This window comes from Oreochromis niloticus, linkage group LG20 (assembly GCF_001858045.2).
Source record: "Oreochromis niloticus isolate F11D_XX linkage group LG20, O_niloticus_UMD_NMBU, whole genome shotgun sequence".
In the NCBI taxonomy this organism is placed as follows: Eukaryota; Metazoa; Chordata; class Actinopteri; order Cichliformes; family Cichlidae; genus Oreochromis; species Oreochromis niloticus.
In genome coordinates, this window is record NC_031984.2 from 21,595,472 (window position 1) to 21,622,098 (window position 26,627).

The 26,627-nt window shown below is 44.8% G+C and overlaps 1 protein-coding gene and 1 long non-coding RNA gene across 6 annotated transcripts in view; one reads left to right on the forward strand and one right to left on the reverse strand.

The window, feature by feature from the left end:
• Positions 1-26,627, forward strand: part of rerea (arginine-glutamic acid dipeptide (RE) repeats a) — a 125,152-nt gene that overhangs the window by 68,661 nt on the left and 29,864 nt on the right. For 4 of the 5 annotated variants that reach the window (XM_005478185.4, XM_005478187.4, XM_005478186.3 and 1 more), the window contains 3 exons: positions 17,417-17,522; positions 19,848-19,944; positions 21,572-21,676. In XM_005478185.4, the coding sequence (XP_005478242.1) occupies positions 17,417-17,522; positions 19,848-19,944; positions 21,572-21,676 (308 nt within the window). Of the gene's footprint in view, positions 1-17,416; positions 17,523-19,847; positions 19,945-21,571; positions 21,677-24,800; positions 24,983-26,627 lie in introns of those variants that run through there. The other variant, XM_005478188.4, reaches the window with a different exon arrangement.
• Positions 22,369-24,585, reverse strand: LOC112843325 (uncharacterized). The gene is made up of 2 exons (XR_003215615.1): positions 24,453-24,585; positions 22,369-22,932 (listed from the first exon to the last, which is right to left on the reverse strand). It is a non-coding gene; the product is annotated as an uncharacterized LOC112843325 (long non-coding RNA).

Consider the following 26,627-nt stretch of genomic DNA (forward strand, 5'->3'; position numbering starts at 1 on the left):
TGTCGGTTTGCAAGCGTGGTGCATTTCTCAAATCAGATGGAGACAGGCATGCGTCTCTCTGACAGCTACAGAGCCCCGTCTCTGTTGGGAGACGGGTTAGATTGATTGTCCACACCAGCGCAGTGATGAATAAATAAAGCAATACAAATGGCAAGGTTGAGATAACAACACATTTCAGGCCCAGCAAGTGGAGCAACTGGAATTGAGCTCTCCTTGTGGGTATGAAATGAAACCTGCCCAACCCTCTGCATGGCTCTTCGACTCTTCTCTCCCTCTTTTCATCTTTTTGGACAGATAGCACTTTTTTCTCTCACCCTCACTGCCCTCGCTGTGCATTAGCTAAACGCTGCTATGGAAACTAGTTGTTCAACCAATAGGATTATCTCTTTCTCTAGGATAGAAGACGGGAGGGGAGTGAAGTAGACTGAAATCAAAATGGGGTTTGTGTGTGTGTGTTTTTTTATGAGTGGTGATTACTTTCCCAGATGGGGTGTGGGCGCAGCCTGCGGACAATGGGGGGTTGGTCGGACTGAAGGGCCAGGCCAGCGGCCGTAACATTTTCAGAAAGGCCCAATCAATAGCCACCTCTGTGACCCTTCACTGCTAAATAATTCAGCAGAGAAGCCTTTTGACTACTTTACCCCCCCCACTTTAGAGTCTAATTAGTTTACTCTGACCGGCTTGGCCTCATGCAAAGATTTCATTTTGTTATTATTATTTTTTTGCCAGGGATAAATGACATTTGGGACCAACATTGAAAATCAAAGTGCTTTTTTCACCTTTTGTTGCCACCTTGTTAAAATACTTGGTTGCTCTGCTTCAGACACTTTTCCTCTTTAAAAAAATTTTTTTTAGTTGAATACAAATGAAAACAACTCTGATTTCTTTGCATTTTCTTCACATGAACTGAAGTCACCATGCACTGGAGTTTAGCACCACATTTTATCTTAATAGCAAACAGACACTGCTGCCTTCTTTGCTGCTGATTTTGATGAGAAAGCGGGAAAAACAAATGCCCTTTCTGGCCCAGATGCCTACAAAGGCAGGCAGATTTGATGCTCACATAATATACAGGACTCCCAACCTGGTGGTATGGGAAAATAATGGCAGGGCCTGTTTAATCACTCAACCAAGGTCTTCCTATTGAAAAGAAAGCATCCTCCCCCTCGTCCTCCATATGGGGTTGCACGCTAAATTAGAGGGTGAAGGTTTCTTTGAAGTAGGCTAATGTTCACAGCGTCTCGTAACCACTGGGACCTTAAATTGTAGATAAGACTCTTCATTCCGTCTTTGCTCACTCATCATTTCCATGGATTTTATTTTCTCCGTGTCACCTTCCTGGTCGCTGCAATGAGTTTTGTACTTGGAGGAGAATCTCTTGTGTCTTCCTGGCCACCCAGTGCTGAGTGTAGTAACCAGACACTAAACACATTTGCGTGGACTGGTCAAGCTTTAATTGGATTGGCCTCTGCTCTGAAAACGGATGGCTAATTTTACCCCCACCTCCTGGCCTTCTCCTACATTCTCCTTCTCCTACATTACATTACAGCTTCACTTGTGTGTAAACCCCCCCCCCCCAACTCCTTTTTTTTTTCCCTTTTTCCAACATTCACTTTTCCCCTCCCTTTCTCAGCTTAAGGAGGTATCTGGCATGCTTCACCACTGGTGCTCAACTTAGCTCAGTGTAATTTCCAGCTTGTCCAATGTGTGACATGCCAATAAAAAAAAGAATGAGAGAGAAAAGGAGAGAAAGAGGAGGAGGAGGAGGGGCGAGAGGGTGTAACGCTGTGGAAGTGGAGATTTACAGTGGTATCGGGTTCACACGCTTCCACCAGGGCCCTATCCCCCCCCACAAATGTCTATTAAAGAACACATGGTGCAAATTAACTCTTGCCAGTAGATAGAGCAGAGGGAGGAAGGAAAAGAGGGCAAAGGCATCGGTCAGAGACAGGGGAAGACACGAAAAGAGGAAATTTCAGGGATTGCCGTGAGGTCTGAGGAATGTCTGCATTTCGTAGCTTGGATCTGGCTCGCCTCGCAAAGCTGTTAAAAACAAAACAAAACAAAACAAAACAAAACAAAAAAAACAGCGACATCACCACAGGCTGTCATCTCCAGCAGCTCCCCTGCAGCACCACCGCGATCTTATACAGACCTTCTGACACTTTGTACATGTGCTACAGCTTGAATGACTGCTAACTCTGTCCTCCATCTAAAAATGCTTGTTGATCTAATCCAACACAACTGGCTGACATATGCTCGAGCTTTGATCATTAAAAGGGTGATGTTGGTCTGTTTGACGAGTCTGAATCAGTTTCTCGGGAACAACTCAGTCGTTATATGCGAACAAACCTAGAAACCAGAGAGTTTTACCAGACATATTATCAAGATTTACACACTGGAGGTACTCCATAACCAACAAATAAAACACTCGAAGGGCTCATGGTTGCAGCTTTTGCTCTCATTGAAGGATTTTAGTAGATTTTGTAGAAGCTTTCAAACCATAAAATGCACCAATTGACAGAAAGGTGACCGCCTTTCCTCGCGTGTACAATAGGGCATAGAAACAGGGTTGAAAAGCATAGATAAAATGTGTTTTTCCTCGTGTTTCAGGTAATGACAAATCCGTGCTGGTCTTTTCTTAGACACAGAGGGGAGGATTGTGTATTTTCCATTCTGTGCGTCATATTTCCGCCTGCAGTGGCTGCGGCTGGTGTTGCATGTGCTTTGATGGGCAAGCCTAAATTGTGTTTGCCTGTCTGTCACCGCCAATGGATCACATGGACTGAGGGAACCGCAGCTGCGAAGGCTCGGAGACGCTTCACCACACTTGCACACACACTTCATTTATCCTGCGGATAGGTGTTTGTGCCTTCTCGCGACTTGTATCCACACACAAAACGTTGCACACTTCATTATTCCTGCATTGTGTAACCCCCCCCCACCCTTCCCAAGTACTCTGCTGTGCTTCCCTAAAAAACAGTCCAAACCTCTAAATTCTCCACCATCTCCTCCACTCGTCTGCTGTCTGGCAGTACATACCTCAGACTCCCTTTCCCTCCTTCTCAGCAGTAATCTCTCCCAAACATCATCCCTACTGAGATTTCACAGTACTACCAGTTTATTTTATTGTTGCCTCGATCTTAAAAAAAAGAAAGAAGAAGAGTATGCTACGAAGCAGTATAAACAGTGTCTGTGATGGTAAAGACATTTCCTGGCATCAAAGGGCCGAGCCGTGCTATCCCCTCAGTAGCTGTATTCATTTCCCCTCCTGCCACGCTCAAATGCTCTTTGTTCCTCTCTTTATAGGAATGTACTTAACAGTTTGGCAGTGTTGTGTTTGTGAACAGAGCCGCCTTTGTTCCAGCAGGCAGTTAACACTTGTGTACAGAGTAAAGGGAGGAAAGTCTGCGTTATTAAGCCCACTGTTAAATTAGCCTAAGCACTGTCTTAATGAAATGATTAAAACGAAGTACAGACCTCCCTTAAGCGTGTTTTTTGTTTGTACAGTTGTCAAATCCCTTATGTCTTTTATCTAGTGGCTTCTCCCCTATCCCCCTTTTTAAAGCCAAGCTTCTGCCCTGCATAGCAATCTGTGTTGGGAGCTTTATCTGACATGCTATTTAATTCCTTCTCTTGCTTTTTTTTTTCTTTCTTTCCGGAGCTAATTGAATCAGGACGTTTAAATTACATTATTTTTTTTAATCCAGATTGAACAGGCAGCGTGCTTTTATAGGGATAATGCAGTCAGCTGTATAGACTCTTAACTGCACCATTGCAACTAGCTATCGAGCTTAACAGCCCACTTATAGTTTGCTATCATGGCCAACCCATTTGCGACTGAATACGTCTTCTTATATCTTACCTTCCTCACCTTATTCCACATTCTTTTGTCTTCTCTTTCCTTTCTCTCCTCTGTCTGGCCCTTGTGATTCATCTTGTGGCGTCTGTGCATGTTGGGATGGGGATGATCTGATGGCGGCCCAGCACGAGGGCATGTAAGAATTAGCTCACAGACCAGCAAGAATTTAAAAAAACAAACACTCACTGTCTTCCTCCCACTTCTCTTTCCTCCTACCTTCACCTTCCTCTCCAGGTGAAACGGAATGATTTAATGCGCGGCCCTGTCACAGCAGGTAATGGAGTTGGCGGATGAGTGCGGAGGCTCTTTCCATCAGCAGGCGGAGGGTGTGAAGGGTTGATGGGGGTGATCGAGACCCCCCGTATGTCTGGGGTGTGCTCCTTGGATAGACGGCGACCTCTCGTCCTCTCCTCCCCGCAGAGCCAAGAAACGCACATTTACACAAAACACACACCTCATTTCTCCAACGTGAACCTCGCAGTGGAGCTTGTGCTTACGCTGTTTGAGCTGTAGACTTGTGACAGGGCCGGTGGGGGACTGATGAAGCTTGCTGTTAACAGATGGCTGACTGTCTCCTGGAGTACTTTTTTGGCCCAAAACGTCATCTCTAAAGATGCCTCCCTGGATCATTAGTGGGGTTTTTAGATGAGCCTACTCTGAGCGATAATGAGACGTAATGTTATTTATTTGTCAGCTTTAGCTGTTTTTCTTATTTGAAAGCGGCTAATTGATTGTGTCATTCAGTTTTAAGCGAGACATTTTCTCTGAGTCACTTTGACCCTGTCTACGAGGTTATAGTTGTAGTGCAATACGAGTACTAATCCAAACAGTGGAAGGTACAGGGGAAGAATATTGATTAGCTCTATTGATCACATTCACACTGTCCTTGTTCCCCCCTCCCCTTTTGTCTTTATCTTAGTTTTGATTGTGCTTACCTGTTAACCTGTCCTGTTAATTAGTCACAAGTGTTAGTGTTGATATTTAAATGTTTATTGATCTAGTACTTTTTAACTTATTAGGAGGGGGAAAGGCAAAATTAAAAGCTGAATTGCTTTATTCTCTCAAATGCATTGTGTAATAATTGCAAAATCATTGTTTTTGCATCAAATAGCTAACCCCTTCATGCTCTCCTGCTCTGTGGAGTTTCCGAACAACAGTTTAAAAGATCTTTTGACTATTTCAGATTGAATTTGTGAATTCAACCATAGGCCGGCATATATTAACATATATAGCATAGCTGGGGAAAGGCGAGATAGGCTCTGAGCTCGGCAGTCATACGCTGTACATCTCTGCGCTTGGCTTTGACTGGGTTTTTCGAACAGTCTGCTTCTGTTTGTGCCCTCAAATGCAAAAGACTTGTTGCCCTTGTGCCAAGAAGCATTGTCAGCGCAGACTCTAATGGAGTGTAACTATGCTTTTGAGGCGTTTGGTTCTCTCCTGCATTGTCATTAAGAGCAGAGCCTTTTTGTGTGCTGCATGAAACAGCTGTGTGTGTGTGTGTGTGTGTGTGTGTGTGTGTGGGAGAGAGAGGGAGAGTGGCCCCGCCCCTCAGACTGAGGGAGAGAGAGAGATCTTTTCTGGATTGGGAATAGCGTAATTGCATCACAGACAAATCTCTTAATCTTATTGCAAATTAGGGAAAAAATAGATTCGGTGAGACCAGTTGTGCAAGGTAATGCTTGCGTAGCATTATGTAGCAATCTATTTTCTGAATTTCTTTAATGCAGAGAGCAGAACTGATTAGGTCTTAGCTTATCAATAATTTAATAATTAATAATTTAGCCTCAGGCTGGTTCAGTATCGGGTTTGACTGCCCATCCTTTCTAACATCCAGTCCACCTTGGGATTAAGCAGAGATATTGGTTACCCTTAAGAGTAGCCGTGGCTTTTTGAGACACTAGCTCAACTCATTACAGAGCAACAGCTAGCCATAATTAGGTGCAAACTGTTTGCTGCTATGCTAAAATGCCATTTAAATGCCAAATGGTAGCGAGGGTGTGTATAATATGTGGGATCTCTGGCCTGTTGGTGTAGACACTCCTCTGGATTGTTGCCGCTGCCAGAGAGAGGTTACACAGAGATAAGTGGTTGCTCTTGCTGCATCAGCCCACACTGCCTGCGTTAGCTCATCGGCTAGGACTCCCCACCTCAAACCTTTCGCACTTCATGCGCTATTGTTAGCAGAGATACTGTCTGGTCAATTTGAGAGGGTTGCTTAACAAATTAATGTCCAAGCGTGTACAGACGAGCCAAGAGCTCCCGCTGCCCGCGGGTTTTTAGGCAGGGGCGCGACTTCTGGTGTCATGTTCATGGTCAGCATGGCTGTCCATTCACACGGGGGAGATATTTTTATTCTCAAGTGGACACAGATGAGCTGAGTTTGTGATTAGGTATTTTGCTTGTGCTGTTCTAACACCCACTCCTAGCTGTTTTATTTCACTGTTTTGACTTTAGTAGGAGAGCTTTTGGTGTGTAGCTGGTGAGCGCAGCACCGCAGGCCCATATAAGGAGTGTGTATGTGCTCCGTGTGGCTCTGCACAGAATCACAAGGTGTCTGGAGTCCACCTGTCAAGCCCTACCACAGCCATCTTTAGCACCAGCCTGACAGAAAACACTAGAGCACAGTCAGCTTTATGCCAGATGGCTGGTGTGCTATGCTAACATGCTATAACAAAGATGTTTATTATGGTAATATGTCATGCTAAGCTGGCAGTCACTGGGTTTGATTGAGTGAAAAGAAGCAGTGTTTTCACTGGGCTGGTGCAGCAGGCGCTGAGCTTTATAGCCTTTAAAGTAAAGCAAGGCTACATGTCCCACATACCTACCGAAGACTAATGTGTATGCTTGTGTGTGTGTGTTTGCATCGCTGTATGTGAGCAGCGTGTGTAATCACTCCTAGCTGGCGGGCTCGGAGGGAGAGGTGGAATCAATGCAGTGGGCTATGAAGAAAAGGAGGAGAGGGAAGGAGGAGGCTGATCAATATCATAGCAGCAGGGTGGGGTAATATCCACTTCATGCAGAGCCGCCACAAACGGGGAGGATTGTGGGAGTGAAGCAAGGGGACACAAAGGAGAAGATGAGAAATGAGAGAGAAGAGGAGAAGGAGTGGCAGTGGTAAAAAGATGCAAATCTCCATGGCGCCTGTAAACAAGAGGCTCTGTGTCAATCACCAGATGAAGTGGCACATTTAGCATTCTCCTCTCGCCCGCAACCATTCCAGCACTGCTGGGGATTGTTTGCTTGGCAGCTGGCTGCCCATTGGTCTGAACCGGGGGGACTGGGCGTGGCTGCGTGGTGATAACGCATGGGCTGCCATGGCAATGATACCCACTTTTTTAAGAGAGTCATCAATAACCCCCGCCCCGTTGTACTTCACATACTGTTAGTCAATGTCTGCTGGATCATTCCATCATAAGCCTATCACATCACTCTCCGCACGCAATCTGTTACACGCATCCACTCTGTTGCAAAGAGCCGGCTTTAAGAACACCTAATCACACTCTACCCAAGGACAGGTGGGTGTCAGACACACCACCAGCAACGCTGGCTGAAAAGTGAACCATCTTCACACATACGAGCTGCAGAAAGTGAATCTCCCTTTATGTTGCTTTGTTGTTTGAGGTTGCGTGCGGCCCACCAGATCTCATGCCAATGCTGATTGCACGGTATGGCGAACTGTGTCTCCTTTCTGCTTGATTTAACTTCAAAGCTGTGCCTGGGCTGAGCAGAGCAGGCTTCGTATTGCTGTTTAAAGCTGGGAGACAGGATGTGATGGCAGACAACTGAACTGTGCACTGTAAACGGACACTTCCTCTGCGGTGGGTAGGAAGTCCCCGCCAAACCATATGGTCACACTGGGATGCACAGATCATCTGTGTGAGTGTGTGTGTGGGGTGCATTCCTTAGGTTTTCTCTCCATGGGGTTCTGAATGTGTTTGTCCGTTTATTCGTCTTGTTTTCCTGTGCATAGTGTCTGCCCCTGTACATGCTGTTACAACTAATTGCATTGACCTGGCTTCTTATCTGTCAGGGCATAGAGCCGTTTTTAAAGGTGGGGTAGATGTGTGTCTCATTTCAATGATGGCAGCGGGGCTAAGTGAAGGGTGAAAGTGAAGTGAAGAGGTGACTCGCAGACAGGAAAGCACTGCCTGAGACACAGCAATGACCCCCCCTCCACCCTCCCACCACCCCCCTCTCTCTTTCTGGTAAACAGTCATTCTCCTCTCCCCCCTTGACAGAGTGAGCTGAGGCGCGTAATTCCCTCGTCTACAGCAAAATCCTTTACCTTCCCTACCCCAGTCTTGGACTCTGCTGCACAAAGCAAATGCTGCCTGAGCCTCTGTGTGTGTGTGTGTGTGTGTGTGTGTGTGTGTGTGTGTGTGTGTGTGCGCGCAGGTTCAAAGTATGCCTTTTGATTTACAGGCACACGCAGATAAATGGGCGGAGAAGGCTTTGATGTGCCTGGGTTGCAGAGAGTAGAGATGTTGGTGTGTTGTTCAGCCTCTTTGTCTCACCCTCTCTCTCCTCTCTCTCGCTGTGGGTGCTCTGTTTGGGTATGTGCGAACGATAACCAGCGTGTTTGACACGCCGCTCGTCATGACTCTGTTTTTCCCATGTTCTGCATTAGCGAGCAATTGTTTACTTAACCGTGTATGTTTTATTTTTGCTGGAGTTTGGGAAGTCAACCGCAACACGAGACCTCGCAAGGGTCTGCAGCTCTTAATTCGCGGGGCTTGAAATATGCCTGTTTGTTCCTATTTAGACACATTGTTGGTTGTCCTTGCAGAACTGCCACCCGTTATATCAATGTCATGTCAGCTGAATGCTTTTTTTCTGTTTTTGCTTTTTTTATCCTGTGTTCAAAAAATCTAACAGAATGGAAGAGGAGTTTAAACTAAACGATCAGTTATGAATAAAAAGGTGATGCATCGTATTGAAAGTCTTCACCGAGTGTGTAACGTGCGGACAAAAAATCTTAAGGTGTTCAGGTGCTCAGTTAATGCAGATTAGGATGTAACTTATAACTCAGATCAATCATTTATAGATTCCTGCATTTTTGATCCTGCTCTTACATCACCCGTGTCAGATTTCTCACCATTATTCACTTACATTAAAGTCGCAGTGAATTTATTTGTATTATTTCACACTAGATTTAAATGGAAAGTAATTCTAGCCAGCTAATTTACATTTTTCCCTTTCTCATTAACTCAGCCTACCTTCAGTACCTTCGGGATGATATGATATAGAAATAGCAAAGCATCTTTTGATTTTTTTGCACTTGAAAGTTAAAAAAAACAAACCTCTGGTGAGTTAATCATGTAGGAGGAACCTATAAAATATTCAGCTTTTAATACTTTTACAAAGAACAAAAAGATCCGGTATTTTCCATCAGACTTCTTAAATGGTGTCGGATCCATTTGAGGAAATACATTTTCATGTTTTTTGCATTGCAATCGGCATTTTAGGCAAAATATGAAAAATATTTAAAAACAAAACAGCTGCATCCCTATCACTTTAAATTCATTGCACTTAAAAATACACGCGGAGACTCCAATCCATAATCATGTTACAATATGGCGGCTGTTCTTGCCGGTCTAGACGAAAAGTCGTGCAGCACAGCTCCTTCTAGCACTGGGCCAGCCTTGTTATTGCAGCTGTGTTGTCTACAATACATCTCTTGTTGCAGCACAGCAGGAGGCTGCTCAAAGCTCCTGGCCTCTGTGTGTGTGTGTGTGTGTGTGTGTGTGTGTGTGTGTGTGTGTGTCTGTGTATGCGTGTGTGCACACATGTGTTATAATCACATTCTTCCCAAGCTTTCAGACATTTTCTCTGAGTAGCCTTTTGATTTTTGTGAGCTGTAACTGTGTTTGGTGAAACGCCCGTAATGTCTTTAAGTCTTTTAGCACACATCTGATAGTGTTCTTCATTTGCATCCACCCGGATATATTGTCACACACACACACACACACACAATCACACAGAGTCAGGTAATTTGCATGTGATTATTTGCATATTGTACAAAGCAGGCATGCCTGACAGACCACCCACTGCTCAGCTAGTGCGGCATCTGGCTGATACACTGCTTACATGATGTATTACTGATAGGGCCAGTGTCATCACTAGAGACTGACAGACAGGCAAGGTCACCTTCAGACCGAGATAAAGCAGGGGAAGGGAGCCGGAGAGATGGATATCTTTGGGAGCAGCGGGCAGATAAAAACAAAACAATCACAAGTGGTTGAGCTTGCGGTGGTTTAAGCTGTCTGTCCGGTTTTCACACTCGGCGTTAAGATCTGTTTTTGCATGCTCGTGTTAATACACTCTGCTTGTTTCCCTGTATCCATGGCTGACTATCACAGCTCCGTCTACGTTTGTTTTTAAACGGATGCAGTTTTGTTTGCGTGTGCATGCGGAAATGAGAGTTGTATTGCAAGAAGGATCATAATTGTGCATTAACGTGTGCTTGCTGACCATACAGAGCAGCGCACAGACGTGCAGGAGGCGTCTCAGCTTCTTGTATCTGTGCCACTGTCACACGCTCTCCCTCTAGACGCTCCTGATGGCCTGACAGCTGCTCTCACATAAAGACCTCCAAAGCATTCACATGAGCACACACTGCATCAGTCTTTGAAGTGCTACAAATTTGTACACACGCACAGCACCTTTCTGACTCCCCAGTGCATTGTTGAGAAGATATACGACACACACGCACACACACTATGTGATAAATTTGTGTGTGAATTATACCAAGGCGACGGGGGTGGTGGGGGGGACATCGATTAGCACTGGCTTAAGCATGCCTTCTCATTTCCTGTCTTCCATTACAGCACTCAGCTCCATCTCTGCCATACCCTGCTCAAGAGGCTGCCACTGGTCCTCACACACACACGCACAGACACACACATATGCAGGGTTTGGATTAGCTTGCTGGGCAAACGTCCAATATGACAAATCCACACACACACACACACAGTCTGATAGTCATATCCTTTCTGCGCCCCTCTCTGTGAGCATTCCTCCTCTCTTTCTCTATAGCAGCAGTCTAGTCAGTATTAGTGAGATGTCTCATTACTTCACCAGGCTATGCTAACAAGGCACAGCTAACACAATGGATTACAGGCAAATGAAACACCCGGCGGTTTAAAGGGTCTGCGCAAGAAAAAGCCAGTGTCCTCTCAAAACGTCAGCATTCCTCCCATTTTTTTCCTCTTTGTGTGTTTGTGTCTCTCTGTGAATCCTGACTCACGGGCATTACCTTGAGACCAGACAAGTCTCCGCTCTCATGAGAACATCCCAGGCTATGCACAAGCACACACACACACATACAGGCACGCTGGCGAATACACTAACACGCACAGGGAAGCCAGGTATCAAAGCGAGATGGCTTTGAAGCGGCTAAATGAAAGGCTGAAGGCAGAAATGACAATGTTTTCTGGCAGGCTTTAACTCTATGTCTGGCTGAGAGGGAGAGCTTGGGAAATAAAGTCAGTATTATGATCTGAACACTGAGATATGAGCTCTCCTAACCGCCTCCATCTGTCCTCCTGCAGCCTGCGTTTGAAGTCTTACTCGGATCTGCATTCTAGTCTCTACCCCTGCAAAGCGCTGCAAAGATTTCTGACTGTGCTAATGTGTGTCTCTCTCTATGTGTGTGTATTAGCATTTAGCCTAAATCGCTGAGCAAAAGTTGCCAGGTGCTCTTTGTCTGTTTTGTGCTGTTAGTGATCATCATTTTATAACCCTTCTCTGCCTTTGACTTTTAACAGTGCTGCTATCACTGAACTTGTGTTAAATTTCCTGGCTTAAACTGACGTGAAACAGAAGTGTGTTGGAGGCAAAGACAAATATTTAAGTTGGACGCAGCTCGGCTGTTTTATGCCACGAACAGCCAGCGCTAGTGTTCTCAATTCTCACTGCCTCTCTCTTTCTAGAAGGAATCCAGCGCGACCTTTTAAAGCAGATATCTTATTATTCCTGCTATTAGTTTGCTGTATTCCTCGAGGACACATTTGAAATAAAGAAGTGAAACAGACTGTGGAGCGAAGCAGAGGGTTGGAAAAAGTTGTGAACCTCAGTGTCGCAGTCATGTGGGGTGCTTGTGACTCTCTAGTATGTAAAAGGGTGCCTGTGGTTGGCAGTATGATCCACCAGTAGTGGTCCTCAGCCCCGAAGTCTTAATTAGTATCATCTGTGAGCTCCGCGTGACTCATTCTTCTTCTTCTTCTTCTTCTTCTTCTTCTTCTTCTCTCTCCCCCCTTCCTCGACTCTCTGCTGTGTTTTTTGCCTCGATGACAAGAGGACCTGTTAACATCCTCACATGTGTTGCTGTATGTCATCAATTTGTACGGCGACCCGGCCAGCGAGTCCGTCGTAAAGTGATCTAAACCCTGTGGGCTTGATTCTGTGAAAGTGGGTTTTAAATTTAAGACAGGCATTCAAAGGCACACACACACACACACACAAAGAGAAACGAGAGCAAATCTGCCCACTCTGAATCGGCTAATGCTCATCCAATCCAATATGGAGCCGAGCTGACAGATGGGCCCAGTGTGTTCAAAGCAGAGGGTGCCGATTTAATATCCAAACAGGTCAAGCCAAAGAGAGGCAGAGAGAGAGACACCCATGTGTAGGCATGGTGTAAAAGGTCCTGCCAGCATCGCCACCACAGCTGGGACTCACCTTGCCCCTTCCCTCCACCCCCCCATGCCTCCCACACAATCTCACACATTATTTATTTATTTATTTATTCATTTTTTTTCTTGTTGCTGGGCATACAAAAAGGCTGTGCACAGTTCCTCCCAACAAACGTTGTAATCAGCATTTGCTTAGTGTTATTATATGTGGCTCAGAGAATGAGGCTTGAGGGGCAAGGCTTCCTCCAAGTAGCCAAGTGCTCAAGGTGAAGCCCATAAGGAGAGGAGGATTGAAGAGAGGGATCCTGCTGCTGCTGCTGGCTCTGACAGTCTGATTTAGAGTTGCTTTCTCTTACCTCTGACACAGAGTCCCAGCCTGCTGCTGCTGCTGCAGGCTTGGGAGAAGAATAGAGGTGCTTATCCTGAAAACCTGTTATTTGTGTGTGTGTGTGTGTGTTTGTTCACACAGCACGCTAGCATTACTTTTTAACAACCTCCTTTGTCAGTCACTGAGATGTCTGAGATTGCGTGAGCACAGCAGATCTCTTGTACCTCACAACTGCATGTTCACACACATGCAATATTTTTTTTTAATTTTTTAAGTGTGTCTGTGTGTGTCGTCCAGATGGAAGTGCTTATTGAGTGCTGGTGTGCTGGCAGATCTCTCCGTCTCAGAGAGAGCGGGAGAAAAAGAGGGAGAGGAAGAACGAAAATGGGGAAGAGAGAAAAGCCGAGTGGAAAACCCTCCCAATCATATCCATCATCTTTGTGTGCTTGCGCGAGTGTACGTGTGATCTTCCCAGCCAGCTCTTCCTGCCTCCCCCTTCTCTAATCTTATCATGTCGGAGCAGCAGATTAGTCCTCCCAGATCCCATCTCTGCCTCCAAATGCCACAATCGCCCTTTTGTTCTTTTGGTTGTGCTTTCTTTCCCCTTCCGACAGGCTAGGTGAACACTCCAACTTTATGCCCTCCCTACCATTTTGAGCCTGTGTGTGTGTGCGTGTGTGTGTGTGTGTGTGTGTGTGTGTGTGTGTGTGTGTGTGTGTGTGTGTGTGTCAACACCAGTACCAGCCCTGATCTCACATACTCAAGCCTCCCTTGTCCTCAGGGCATTCGTTAACTAAGCTGTTAGCTCAGCAAGCCTGCTAGCCTAGCTGAACCGCTTGACATTCCTTGCTAACACCGAGGCGCTGCTGCTGCTGCCGCTGCCTGCATGACCTCCCCCGTTCCCTCCCTCCCCTGCCGTCTCCTTTGTCTGCGGGTTTGGGATACGTCTTTCCTTCTTTACTTCTGGTTGCCACCTCCTGAAGGAAGTCATAGATCCTGGCTGGTGTTGTCGCCAGTGCACGAGGGGGTGGTCACTAACAGGGTTTGCAGAGGAAGAAGTGTGTTTGAAAGGCAGAGAAAATAAACAGAGGTTTCCTGTTAACGAGGTGCGCTGGGGGCCTGTCGTGTGGGAGAAGGGAGGATCTGGTATTGTTTAAAGCAAAGCTCTAGTGTTACAGTGGAAGGAGGAAGAGGAGGAGGAGGCAGAATAGGGCATTAGGTTTGAGGGTTACAGGTTGTAACAACGCTCTCTGGCTGCCATATTGCAAAGGCCACTGTGAACAGTCGCGAGAGAAGCCGGTTGCTGCTCAAACACAGAAACACTTACAGGGATTGGGGTTTTTGCGTTGAAAAGCACTGCATTGATTTTACACTCTCGCACTTGAAAACGCAGACTTAATCCCGCGCTCTCCGATCTTTGACTGATTTTTCTCCTTCGAATAACGGAGCTGGTTTCTTTTCACATTTAAAGCCTTTCCTTGTAAAGAGAAAAGTCTGCCCTCTGTGTATCCCTCTTCTCCCAGCCTTTGTAGCATTGTGGTCATACACAGGGGCCCTCGCTCCAGAGTTGACTGCACAAAGAAAACTGCACAGCCATTATGGACCCAAGGGGCCAGCCATCTTTAGCTAGTCAAGGGGAGAATTAACTGGCTTGTCTTGTCTTGACTGCTTTCAGGACAGTGATGAATGCGCTGATTCGTTTTTATTAACAGTGACTCTTGCCTCTTTTATTATTTTTAGCTTGTTCCACAAGAAATATACTTTATGTTTTCCTAATAAACATCCTTTTTGAGAAATAGTTGAACCCCTGTCTGTCTGAGGAGTGCTAAAAGAATGCCACAGGCCAAGCTGAGCCACGGGAGGGAGGCGAGGTGCTATTGTGTTCAGCCCCAAAGCATGACTCTCAGATTTATATCACCTCAGTGAATAAAGGGGCAGTCTTGTACCCTGCGGGTTGCAGTGAGGAGGATAGAGGAGGAGGAGGAGGATAGTTGTGATTTTAAGTGAGAAGAAATGAGATGGGTTTTTTTTTTTTTTACTCCTCTCACCTTAATCTGCCTCCTTTCTCTCTCCTAATTTCTCCCCTTCTGTCTCCTCTGCTCTGCTTCTTCACCTCTTTCCCTCCGCCTTGTTTCGTTTCTTTCTCTCAGTAAGTCTTTTGGCCTGTCTGCAGTGAGCGGTACTCCCAGGGTTTAGGGCCTCGGGAGGAGGGGGAGGGCAGGGCCATGTTTAGCCTCTGGCAGGACAGACAAAGATGGCCGACACTGTGCGGGGCTCGGCTCTCTACAGGCAGCGTGGAATGCCTCTAATCAATTCAGCATTGTGGTTCTTATGTTCTCCCTCTGTCATTTTCTGTGACAGGCTTAGCAAAGCCCAGACAATGCGAGTAGTAGTTCGCGCGGCGAGTCTGAGCTGTCTATCATCTCCCTTCATTTTTCTCCCAGTGTTATCTACTCATTTTTCCACCCCGCATGTTTATGGAATTGTGATAATTGAAAGCTGCGCTCCACTCCCACTACGTGCTCCATATGTTGCACTCTCAGACTCTCTCTCCGTCTCCCTCCCTCTTTTTGCCTGAGAGGGCTTAACGCCGCTGTGAGCTTCATAACAGCAATCTGCTCTGGAGAGTGGCGGCTACTCTCTAGCAACGAGGATACTGATGATAGTGGAAGCAACATTTGGTCTCTGCTTTGGTTGGTTTGAAACAATGCAGGCTAATGAATGAGACGTGCAACCTGCGCTTTTGTTTGTCTTCTTTTTCTTCTCTGCATCTTCTCCGTCTGCCTGTGCCTTTTTGTTTGCATCAGGCTCTGCGTTTTGTGGGTTTTACAGACAGAAAATGAGATGTTCAGGTAGCACACCGGCAGCATTTACAGTCTGCCTTTAAAGTATTAATTATGTATAAGCACCGAATAACTACTCGTTCCGCTGTGGCAGGCAGCCCTGTTAGTCTAGAAGGCAACTGTGTCTGTACATTGGATAGACAAGAGGTATGGATGGGTGGGCTGACTGCTTGGAGGGAGGGAGGGAGGGGGAGTGGCATGACGTCATTGCACACATTTCTACACACACAGTACGCCTCAGTGCTCTGTGTGTGTGTGTGTGTGTGTGTGTGTGTGTGTGTGTGTGTGTGTGTGTGTGTCTTACTCCATCAGTGTTGGATCACAAGCAGAGTGTGTATGCGTGTTGCTTGCGCGATGTTGCGTGCATATAATCATCCAGAGCAGTAAATGCAGCTGACTTGACTGCATGCCAGCTGCTGTTTAACACGTCCAGGCTCACTTACTCACTCATTCCTCCTCCCTGCTAAAGGTTTGAGAAAGGAAAAGAACTGAAAAAACAAAAAAGTGGTGGAGTGAAAAGGTTTACAGTGGAAGAAAAGAGCGTCCGGGGGGGGGGTATGGAATATGGAAGGAGTGGAGAGAATGAGAAAACCAGAGGTGGTCTTGAGGTTTAAGGGGAGGTGATGATTTGCTTGGCTGCGTGTGCTCTCAGTCTCCTCCCCTGTGACATAACAGAACAATGTACTCCAAAGGCTTTAAATATCTTTACCCTGACCTCATGTTTCTTGCTACGCGCACACATATATACACAAGAGCCTGGAAAGGGTGGATGTTAAACTGTCTGCCTTAGATTACCAAAGTATCTTCCCCGCCTTTTTATTTTCTCCCCTTGTGGTTTTTCTCCTGTACTCCATTGGTGGTGTCGGTGTCGGTGCAGGTGTCTCGGTCTGTTAGTTCAGTGCAGTGCAGCAGAGCCCCTAATAAAGATGGTTGGGGCCAACAGGATTGTGTCGCAGTCCAGCACCCACCCTGGCAGTCTCTCTAATGTTCTTTCAAACCACTGTGACGGTCAGTTGGGTTTATGTGCAGTCACAATAAATATTTTATAACATGAAATGAAAACAGTATTTTGCCCTTTTCATCCCTCACCTCAGCACTAGTGTCAGTCTCTACCATTTTCTCTCCACACCTTCCCCCCTGCTGGTTTTTTTTTTCCCTTCCCTCTGTGTGTTTTTTCATTGACTCGCCCTGTGGAAAGGGTCTCTTCTAACCTCAGTGCTGCCACTTGCTGGCCATCTAAAGGATTAAAAGAGATTTGCTGACTTGCATTTTATCAAAGAGCCAGTGGGTGGCAGCACATAAAGGCATACAAAACTTGATACTGTACATGTGCATCAAAAAGCTTTATAAAGCCCTGGTAGTGTGTTAAATACATAATGGCTCATTAGAGTGTTATCATTAAGTGAAGAGAAATCAAGGCAAAGGATTGATTTGCACAAGGCATAGGTTGAACACTCATCCATTCCCCACATGGTTCCTCTCACTCCATACTTCCTCCAGCGACGGCCATCCCACTGTTTACTTTATTAAGGCTCTAAATGCCCCACAATCCGTTTTTAATTGACTTGGTCTCTCTGCGTGCGTCTTGGCATCAGCCTGTGTGAGCCATAAACGGTGCATCTGCACGGCTCCGTTCTTTGCCAAAAGGCCAATTTGTGACGTCGTAATCAAACAGAATGATGTCTGTTTATCTTAGCGTGGGATCTTTTTAGTCTCCTGCTCACTCACTATGTGTCTCTCTGTGTTGCAGAGTAAACGGGACCATCTGCTGATGAATGTGAAATGGTACTACCGCCAGTCAGAGGTGCCTGACTCCGTCTACCAGCACCTGGTGCAGGATCGCAACAATGAGAACGGTGAGGCCGCCGATTGATCGTTTAAACACACCTGCACGTGTGCACATGTACAGAACGTGCACGCAAGAGAGTAAATACATTTAATTTTCTGTGCTGTTCATCCTCGACAAACACACACACCTGCCTCTGCTCTCCGCGCCGTGTCCCTGGCAGCCGAGCCAATGCCGTGGCTCTGTGCTGGTTCCCTGGGTAACACTCCTTCAGGCCAGACAGCAGCACAGTGGAGTGTTAATAACCCGTAGTGTCATGTGGCCCTTCAGTGTACACGCTCTCAACCCAGTCAGTGCCAGTGGACTCATCACACTCTCAGCACATTCACATCTACAGGAACACAGTGATCTGCAGCCACTGAATATCAAATCCTGATAGAAATTTAACATTGTTGGAGTAATGGGTGTCCTCGCAGCACTCTAATGCATTGTTTTTAGATTTTTATTAGTATTTTTTAAAAACATATTTTTAGTTCATGAAGCCATCAATCATACATGCAAATCTTTGAACTGCCTGCAACCACTAAATAAGTAATTGTTTAGTTATATCACTAAACCGATATCATATCAACCTTTTGGATTCAGAGTCAAAACCAAAGCCAGTTCAAAACAAGTCACCTCAAGGAGCTTTATACTATAAGGTAAAGACCCTGCAGTATTAGATAGAACACCCAAACATCAGATGACCCCGCCCTGTGAGTAAGCACTAGGTGATGATGGGAAGAAAAAAACTCCCTTTGAATAGGAAGAAACCTCCAGCAGAACCAGGCTCAGAGGCTCCTCTGCTGCAACTGGTTACAGGGTAAAGGGAAAAGGGAAAAGGAGGACATAGAGAGAAAGGATAAAAAACAAGCCAAAGGAGACAGAAGGTGAAATTCAGATGGCTTGAATGTGCTTAACAATACATTTATCAACGCAAACTCTTACTGTATGCTCAACTGTTTATCCAAACTTTAAGCAAATTCAACTGGTAAACAGAATAATTAGCTCACAGGTTCAGTTGTCAGCCTTGCTGTTTTGAAATGTAATCATTTATAACAGCTGAGTCCTCAGTTGTTCATCTAGAGTGTTTAGTTAGCAGCTTAATACATTTGTCTGTTACTGTTAGCTAAACATAAGCTACTTATCCATATTGTAAAGTAAATCAGCTATAAGCCATAGTTTTAGCTCCGTATTTCATCCACGGTTCCACACTATTACTATTCTAATCATTCCCACATTTCTTTGAGGCTTTTTTATTTTTTACTGCTTTATTATTTTTACTTAACTTTTTTTTTCAGTTGAAACATGTTCAAACCCACTCAGTAGTTTAAGTGTAATTAAAGAAACCTACTACTTGAGATTAGCTCAACTGTTTTTTCACACTAGCTGACCTATTCTCCATGTACCCCATGGCTACATATATCTGTCTGTAATATTTTCTCTGTGTTATTTGACTGTCAGTGTTGAAAATGTCAACTACTCTACTTGGTTTTATTGCAGCAAGAACTCTGTGTCCTATAAACATGGTTGAAGTTTAATTAGTTTTGTAGTTAAGTGTTACTCGGTGTTCTGAACACTTTGTCGTTGCACACAAGTTTAATTTTAGCCTTTTAAATGCGCGTGTTCCTGGAAATGTTTCTCAGCCTGATTATAAAGCGCAATTTTCTCTCCAAACTGAGATAAAATAACACACCTCACCTGTTGACACATCCTGCTCACAGTTGGCAGTTCTTGTTAGCCGGAGTGCCCCCAGTGGCTCGGCTTTTCTTTGCCTCACAGTACAATCATCTCTACCTTTACACGCTGTAAAAACAGCCTCCTAACCAAACAAAAAATCCAGATAGGATCAGGGTTACAGCTAAGTACGGTGTTATGCCATTTCCTTTTTCTACGATAATACAAGGATCATGCCCCACAGAAACAGTGTCAGTGCCACACAGTGCTGTACTATCAGCAGTCTGTCCTGGCAACAGGGACTTGGACTATTAGAATTGATGTCACAAGGCCGGAGCTCACTGGCCACAGCTCAGGTCATTTGTCAAAGACAAGTCCCAACTTCCTCTTGTTGCCAGTGATGCATCTTAACTACCATAGGGGTCATTTCACTCGAGAACTGAACATTATGCTCTCTTCTGAAGGAATAGCATATTACTGGCTTTATTGAATTGAACTATTTATTGAATTATGGTGCAATATTCCACAGAGGTGCTTGTTTCTGTGAGTAAACACAGAATTGTGCTCATGCTTTTGTGATTCACAGTCAGAGCTACTTTATTTCAGATCATTATTTTTGTCATAGATTATGTATACGTATATGATGTAGACTGACCACGGGCACTATTCCCTCTTGCAGACTCTGGCCGGGAGCTGGTCATCACGGATCCAGTGGTCAGGAGTCGAGAACTCTTTATCTCGGACTACGTGGACACTTATCATGCTGCTGCTCTCAGGTAAACAAACCCACACACGAGCAAACAAAACTGCACATAAAGACTGGAAGCTTTATAAACAGTGCTACAGAGGAAAACGGAATACTTTCAGCACAGGTTTCACAGGTTTTTTATACACAGAGATGTCTGCCTCTAGAGCTCTAGTAACATCTAGGCTATTACAGTATTTGAATTTATAACAGTGTCACTGTAACAGCTTTTATTTGTGGGTTTTGGTGCCTTTGTATACAAATTACAGAAATCTCATTCAACTTTCGTGGCACCTTCTACTATGATTTTGTGTTTCTGTCAGCAAGACAAAGATAATGTCATGCCGTTTAATCGGAAATTGAAAAAAAAAAGAAGCAAATATTATACTTTTGCTAACTAATACAATGGTAAAGCAAACTAGTTCCCTTTTTTTTTCATTGAAACACTGCTATCATAAAACATATGGCAAGTCTGAACCAGACTCAGGATATAATATAGTGTATTTTATTTATCCCTTAGCCTTCTGAGCCATAAACCTCCATTATCCCCATATTTCTGCCACCTCTCCATGAATAATTATGTTGCTCTGATACCAAATTGCTTTATAGCACTACACACTGAGCTATTTCATTTTTACAGTCCTAAAGTGATCATATAGCATGCTTTACTGGTTTTAGCAGGTGCTGCCAAAATAGAGCAGATGTGTAAAGATGCAAAGCCATAACTGAGACACATGCCTCTATGCTGTTGAACATTAAAACACTGATTAAAACGGCTCTGCATCAATACACACACCTGCACGAGGTGCTAGAGAGCAGTCTATAGCACCTCCTCTGTATATTTAATGTCGGTGGAAATGCTCGCCGGCTTAATAATTTTCTTTGTCTAGAAACAAATACGCTTTGTTCGGTCTTTGTCCCTGCCTCTGTCTCTTCCTCCCTCCTGGCTGACCACCCCTCCCCTCGGTTTCCCTCCTCTTCCCCTTTCCTTTAACCAAAACCATCTGCGAGCGGTAAAGCCATGTCTTCCAGAAACCACAGATTTCAGGGAAAATTAGCTGCAACTTCTCCTACACAGAGCTCCCTTTGATTTGTCTTATTCTCTGGGCTTTAGATAAACGGGAGGGAATTCCAGTGGGATGCTGTAATGCCGCAGCTCTGAGCTCTCCAAAGACGGCTCTCCTTAGCACCCTTTAATCTTTTCAGGGGGAGGAAGATACTGTTTCTCTGCAACGCAGCCCAGCTCCATATGGCTGTGATGTCTGTTATTTTGATAGAGCCAGACACCAGGGTGCTGGAAACAGGAAATGGCATCAAGATGTGGTCAGAGCCGTGGCCTCCACGGCTCACTGGGGGGTAAAGGTGTTAGGAGGGGAGACAGGCAGGTTGAATTCCTTTTCCAGATCTCTGCATCTGCAGCAGATGAGGCAACGCTGACATGTTCAGCTGGTGTTTACGGCTTAAGTAGCCAGAGCCTGATATCTCACCGCAAAAGTCAGCAGGTGCTGACAAGCAGCAGATACCTGCTGCCGCACTTGTCCCCTCCAATAGGCGAACATACCAGGAGCCTCTAATTAGGGCTACTTGTGCTCATGCTGGGGTGTCACTTTGTCATGTTGGTTGTTTTTGTCTAATAAAGCCTGTCTTCTCTCTTGCAGGGGGAAATGCAACATTTCCCATTTCTCTGACATTTTCGCTGCCCGGGAGTTCAAAGCCCGCATGGACTCCTTTTTCTATATCCTTGGATATAACCCAGAGACCAGGTGAGCTTACCGGCACCGATGGTGTACCCTTCTTAATTCTCCCCCAAGCTCTGAAATTCAGTCAGCCCTGCACAACACTGACACCACGTTTATTAAATCAGGACAACATCGAGCCACCAGAAGTTCAGGGTGACATCCTCAGCATTTTTTTTTTTTTTAGCAAACAAAAGCCAAAATCTAAAAATATTCAGTTTCACATAAGAAATAGAAAAGCAGCAGGTCTCTGGCAATAAAGCCTGTTAGGTCTGCAGTGATTAAGATGACTACACAATTATCAATGTAGGTGACAGCTAATTTTCTGCTAACCGATGCCTGTATGATAGTTGTGAAAGGCTCAGTTAATTGCTAAGATATTTTAGAGCTCATTGTTATGTTGAGCATAATTCAGACAAAAATAGCCATTCATTATAAAGACACTTTATAATGCAGCTAATATTGTATGAGGCATGTTGCTGGGGTTTGCATTAGTATTAAATAACTTGCTAAATAATACATTCTTAGCAAGATTACGCATGCAGGAGTTGTACAGAGAAGCTATTTTTAACTCCACACACATGAGACATGAGGTCTCTACTTTTTTTTTTTTTAACAGTGTGATATGTCTAATGATGATGAAAAAGAATGATCCCGATGTGGTCCAATTATGGGGAATGAGCCGGGGAAACCCCCTGGGGTTTGTAATTTTATTGGGAATGTATCGATATTTTTCATGTTGCACGTCAGGTTTTAATCATTGATCTTTTGTGTTAAAATTAGGATTAGAATCAAGATCCTGCACGTTAAGCGTCTGATTAAGGTTTCACTGAAAACATTTTGATATGCCACAGCAGGAAAGGTATGGGTGTTAAATAAGAAAAATAATGTTGATTGAGTTTCCAGATCCTGATCCTTGTGCATCCCGGAAAACTAGAAAACATTCTTTTAAAAAAAAGACAAAATTATTATGTAAAATATTTATGTAACTAATTAAAATAAAACCTATTTTCATTGCACACAGTTTTGTATGCTCAGATAATAATGCCCTAACTTTATGTTAAGCACATCAACATATGACAAAGCGAAGCCTCTTCTGCTGTTTTGCTTCTATGCATTAGATTATGTTTTGGAGTTTTCCAACGACGGTTGTCTTGTTCAACCACATAAACACTCCTCACTTCTTCATTCTTTCAACCACCTTCTGGCAGTGCTTATCCACAGGCCTGCTGATATCCAGGTGCGTTTCTCCTTCTGTGCAGAAATGTGGGCTTGGAGAGCCCCTAAGACAAGAGGCAAAAAAACCAACAGATTACACATTATGATTGTGCTATATACATGTCCACAGAATGGTACTAAAACCCGAATGGCACCAGGATATCCCCACATGTATTTATGGAGGGCTTGTCTGAATCATAAATATCTATTCAAAATGTTCTGCTTGCATGACCCCAGTCATATTCAAAATGTTATAATAAGAATAATATCAAAATATTTGTCAAACCGTCTTTCCATCCGTTTTCTTAACCACACATCAGCTTTGCGAGGAGGCTGTCGTAGAACATGAGGGAGGGGGGACACTGCATGCAGTTTTACTAAGTGTCATAACTGAACAGAGCAATGCTTGGAAAGTCGATGCTACATTAAATTTGCCTTTGACTGCATACAGGTGTTTTCAGTCCTATTGCTAGAGGTGTATAAAATGAAACACCTGGCCAGCCAGTCTGCCTTTACAAACACTGTTGAAAGAATGGGTCATTCTGAAGAGCTGAATGAATTTGAGCATAGCGCTCTGACATGATGTCACCACTGAAAGGAGTCAGTATGTGAAATTTCTTTTCTTGGAGATCTTCCACACTTACCTATAAGCGCTATTATTGCAACGTGTTTAGGAACCAAGAGGAGCTCGGCCGCAAAGTTAGAGCGGAGACTTGAAGCTCGTGGTGCGTAAACGTCTCCAACACTCTGCTGACTCAGTAACTACAGAGCTTTAAATCTGCTCTGGCATTAACATCAGCACAAAAACTGTGCACCAGGAGCTTCATGGGATCGATTTCTAGCACAGCACTGTGTTTCAGTAGTGCTATGCAGTACTGCAAAGTTTAAGTAAATATAGAGCTTGTATTGCCATTACCAATGCAAATATTGATACTTTTAACTTATAACATATAAGGCATCTTATATAGGGGTGGCAGTATGTCATGATTTGAGATGAATCATCATTAGTCTGCACATTTTAATGACCACTAAATCACTGTGATTTCACTGTGTACGAAACACACCTTTTGCTCTTCCTGCATTTTGACATTATTTATTTATTTATTGGAAACCTGTAATGTCAATGTGTCCATCTCTAAAGCACTTTGGATCCAGTTCTGTTGTTTAAATGTTCTATGAGCTGTAAATAAAACAGACATGACAGTCAAAACAAAAACGTTCTGACGTTTTTCATAGTTTTTCCAAAAAAACAAACAAAAAAACCCAAAACAATTATTAATGAAGCACAATTCAGTGTTCTACATACTGAACTTGGAGGATAGAAACAAAGTATCGATCCTATCGGGCTAATATCGATCAGATACTAATACCAGCGTTGGTATTGACCCACCCGCCTCTATTTTTCAGCTACACTTGAGTATTTCTACTTTTTTAATATGTTGGATCTCTTGATCTTCACCTTAACTGATGCATTTTTACGCAGCTGCCCTTCAGTATAAATATAACATTTCTTTGGACACGATGAGCTTTTTCATTCATTCAAGTGCACGAGTACAAAATGAGAGAACCCCCCTTGTGTTATTACCACTGGTTGTGCGGGGAATGCCTCACGTGTTGCAGTGACAGCTGTCCTTGTTGTTGGCACTGATGGTTGCCAGCTGGGAACCCCCCTCCATCGGGGCCCCCTGTTCCACTCTCGGTCTTCCGCTCCCTTCCTCCCTCCTCGTTTGGTATTCCGAGCTCGGCGTCTGCAGCATTGCAATTTCACTCTTGTTTATTATGGTGCAGACATACGAGGAGAGATGAATTCCGTATCCCGCATGCGGCTCTGTCTGCCTGCCTCTTAGTGTGTGTGTGTGTGTGTGTGAGGTCGCAGCACATGCTCAGTAGTGTGTAGAGGAGCGAGCCGAGCTTGCGACGCTGTACGTGCTGGCTGAGGTCACAGCACAAGCTCAGTGAATACCTCTCCGGGAGCGAATGCGTGGTTCTCCATTTTGAGCACCTAGAAATAGGTGTGAGAGGGGAATTAATTCCAACCAGCGTTACACACACAGTGTCAGCACCCCCACCTTAGGGCTCGATGTCAGAAATGGACGATTTGTTCAGTCCCCGGAGGTAGGTTTGCGATCACATTGTCGCGCTTTCCCCGTGCCATTTATCGGTTGCGAGTGCGCGAGTGTTTGGCTCGTCTTATTTTCATGGAGTCGCATTCCAGCTGTCTGACAGGACTGTGTGATGTGTGTGAGAGCCGTCCGCGCTGCTGTCATTGTGTTAACCGGCTGTGTTTGTGTGTCGGTGGTGGGGGAGAAAAAAACCGTGTGTCGGTAGCCCGAACGCTTCTGGACGCGCAGGCTGTCACCGCAGCCTCGCATACCGTTACGCGTCTGGAGTCGCTCCGCACCTTTTTGTGCATGCGCCTCATTCAAGCTTCCGATAAACGCACAATGTCGGGGTGTTCATCCCCAAGTGTGGGGCTGGTGAACGTGCTGCCGGTGTGGTTATATGGTGTGCGTTAAGACCAGCAGAGGCTTCCCTGGCTCCATTTTGCATCTCCTGTTTACAACCGGGATGATGACATGGCGTATGAAGCAATGCCGGGGAGGGGGTGCAGTCAAAGCTCAGACGGCTCTGCTGCTAGCTGCGATTTACACAAGCCTGCCGATCACGATACTAACAACACCAACTTGAGTCTGCTGCTGCTTCTTCTTCGTTTTTTTTCTGCTGCGCTACAATTATGTCAGTGTGCCACAGTCTAGCTCAGCGATTGGCTGGAATTGATGGCGGAGGGGGCGGGGCTATCCTTGATTGCACACAAAGTTGCCCAGACTGTCACGTTGTTGTTTTGGGTTTTGATAAGTAAGCCTGTAATTACTTGACAAGATTGTGCGCTAATGCTGAGTTAGAGCTGAACTTGTTGTAACAAGTGGCCATGTTTTCATAGTGTTTACTGTGCTAGGCAACAGGCTTTGAGCTGCTAATGGGGGGGCATTATTAGTGGGGGCAGTGTTTTATGAATACTCTGAGCACAGCTGCCCAGATAGTGCTTCATCCATCCATGCTTTCCTTTGTTTGCTATGAATAATTGTATTAAGCTGATGACCAGGATTTCTCAATAAGAATAAAAATCAGCTGCTGGATGCATGATTAACGAATGCTTGATATATATGTATATTTTTTTTATCACAGGCATCAGTGCTTGTGTTGCAGGCTTGCTTTTGTTTAAGAGTACCTGCAGTCTTTATGGAAACTCCTCCGAGCCTCCTGCTGCGATCTGTATTCTGCCTCCTCTCTCAGGACCTGCGCAGCATTAAAGCGCGGCTGTCTTCAGACACACTGTTCTCATTCTGGAGCACAGGTCCTCATTTGTCATCCTTACTGCCTCCTGCCAAATGTGCTGTGGACCTGGCCCGACTGCACATTGTCAGAAACGCGTTTTGTGAGAACTTTTTTCCCTGTGTGCAGAAACACACTCTGTAAATTAAACAATTTTTTTTCCTCTTCTTTTTTTTTTCTCCCTTTGTCATGCAGGCGTTTAGATGTGCAGATGTGGATGGTATATCTGTTCTGCTCTAATAAATCAAAAGGAATGGTTATTGTTTGCTCATTGTTCGCCACTCACAACTGTTTGGGAAGTTTCAGACATATAATGGTGTCTGAAACCCGGCTTTATGTGGGATTATGAAATGGTTATGAAACCTTTATAGTCTTATCTGGAGTGCTGATGACGCAGAGAACCACCGTATTTCATCTTTATCAGCAC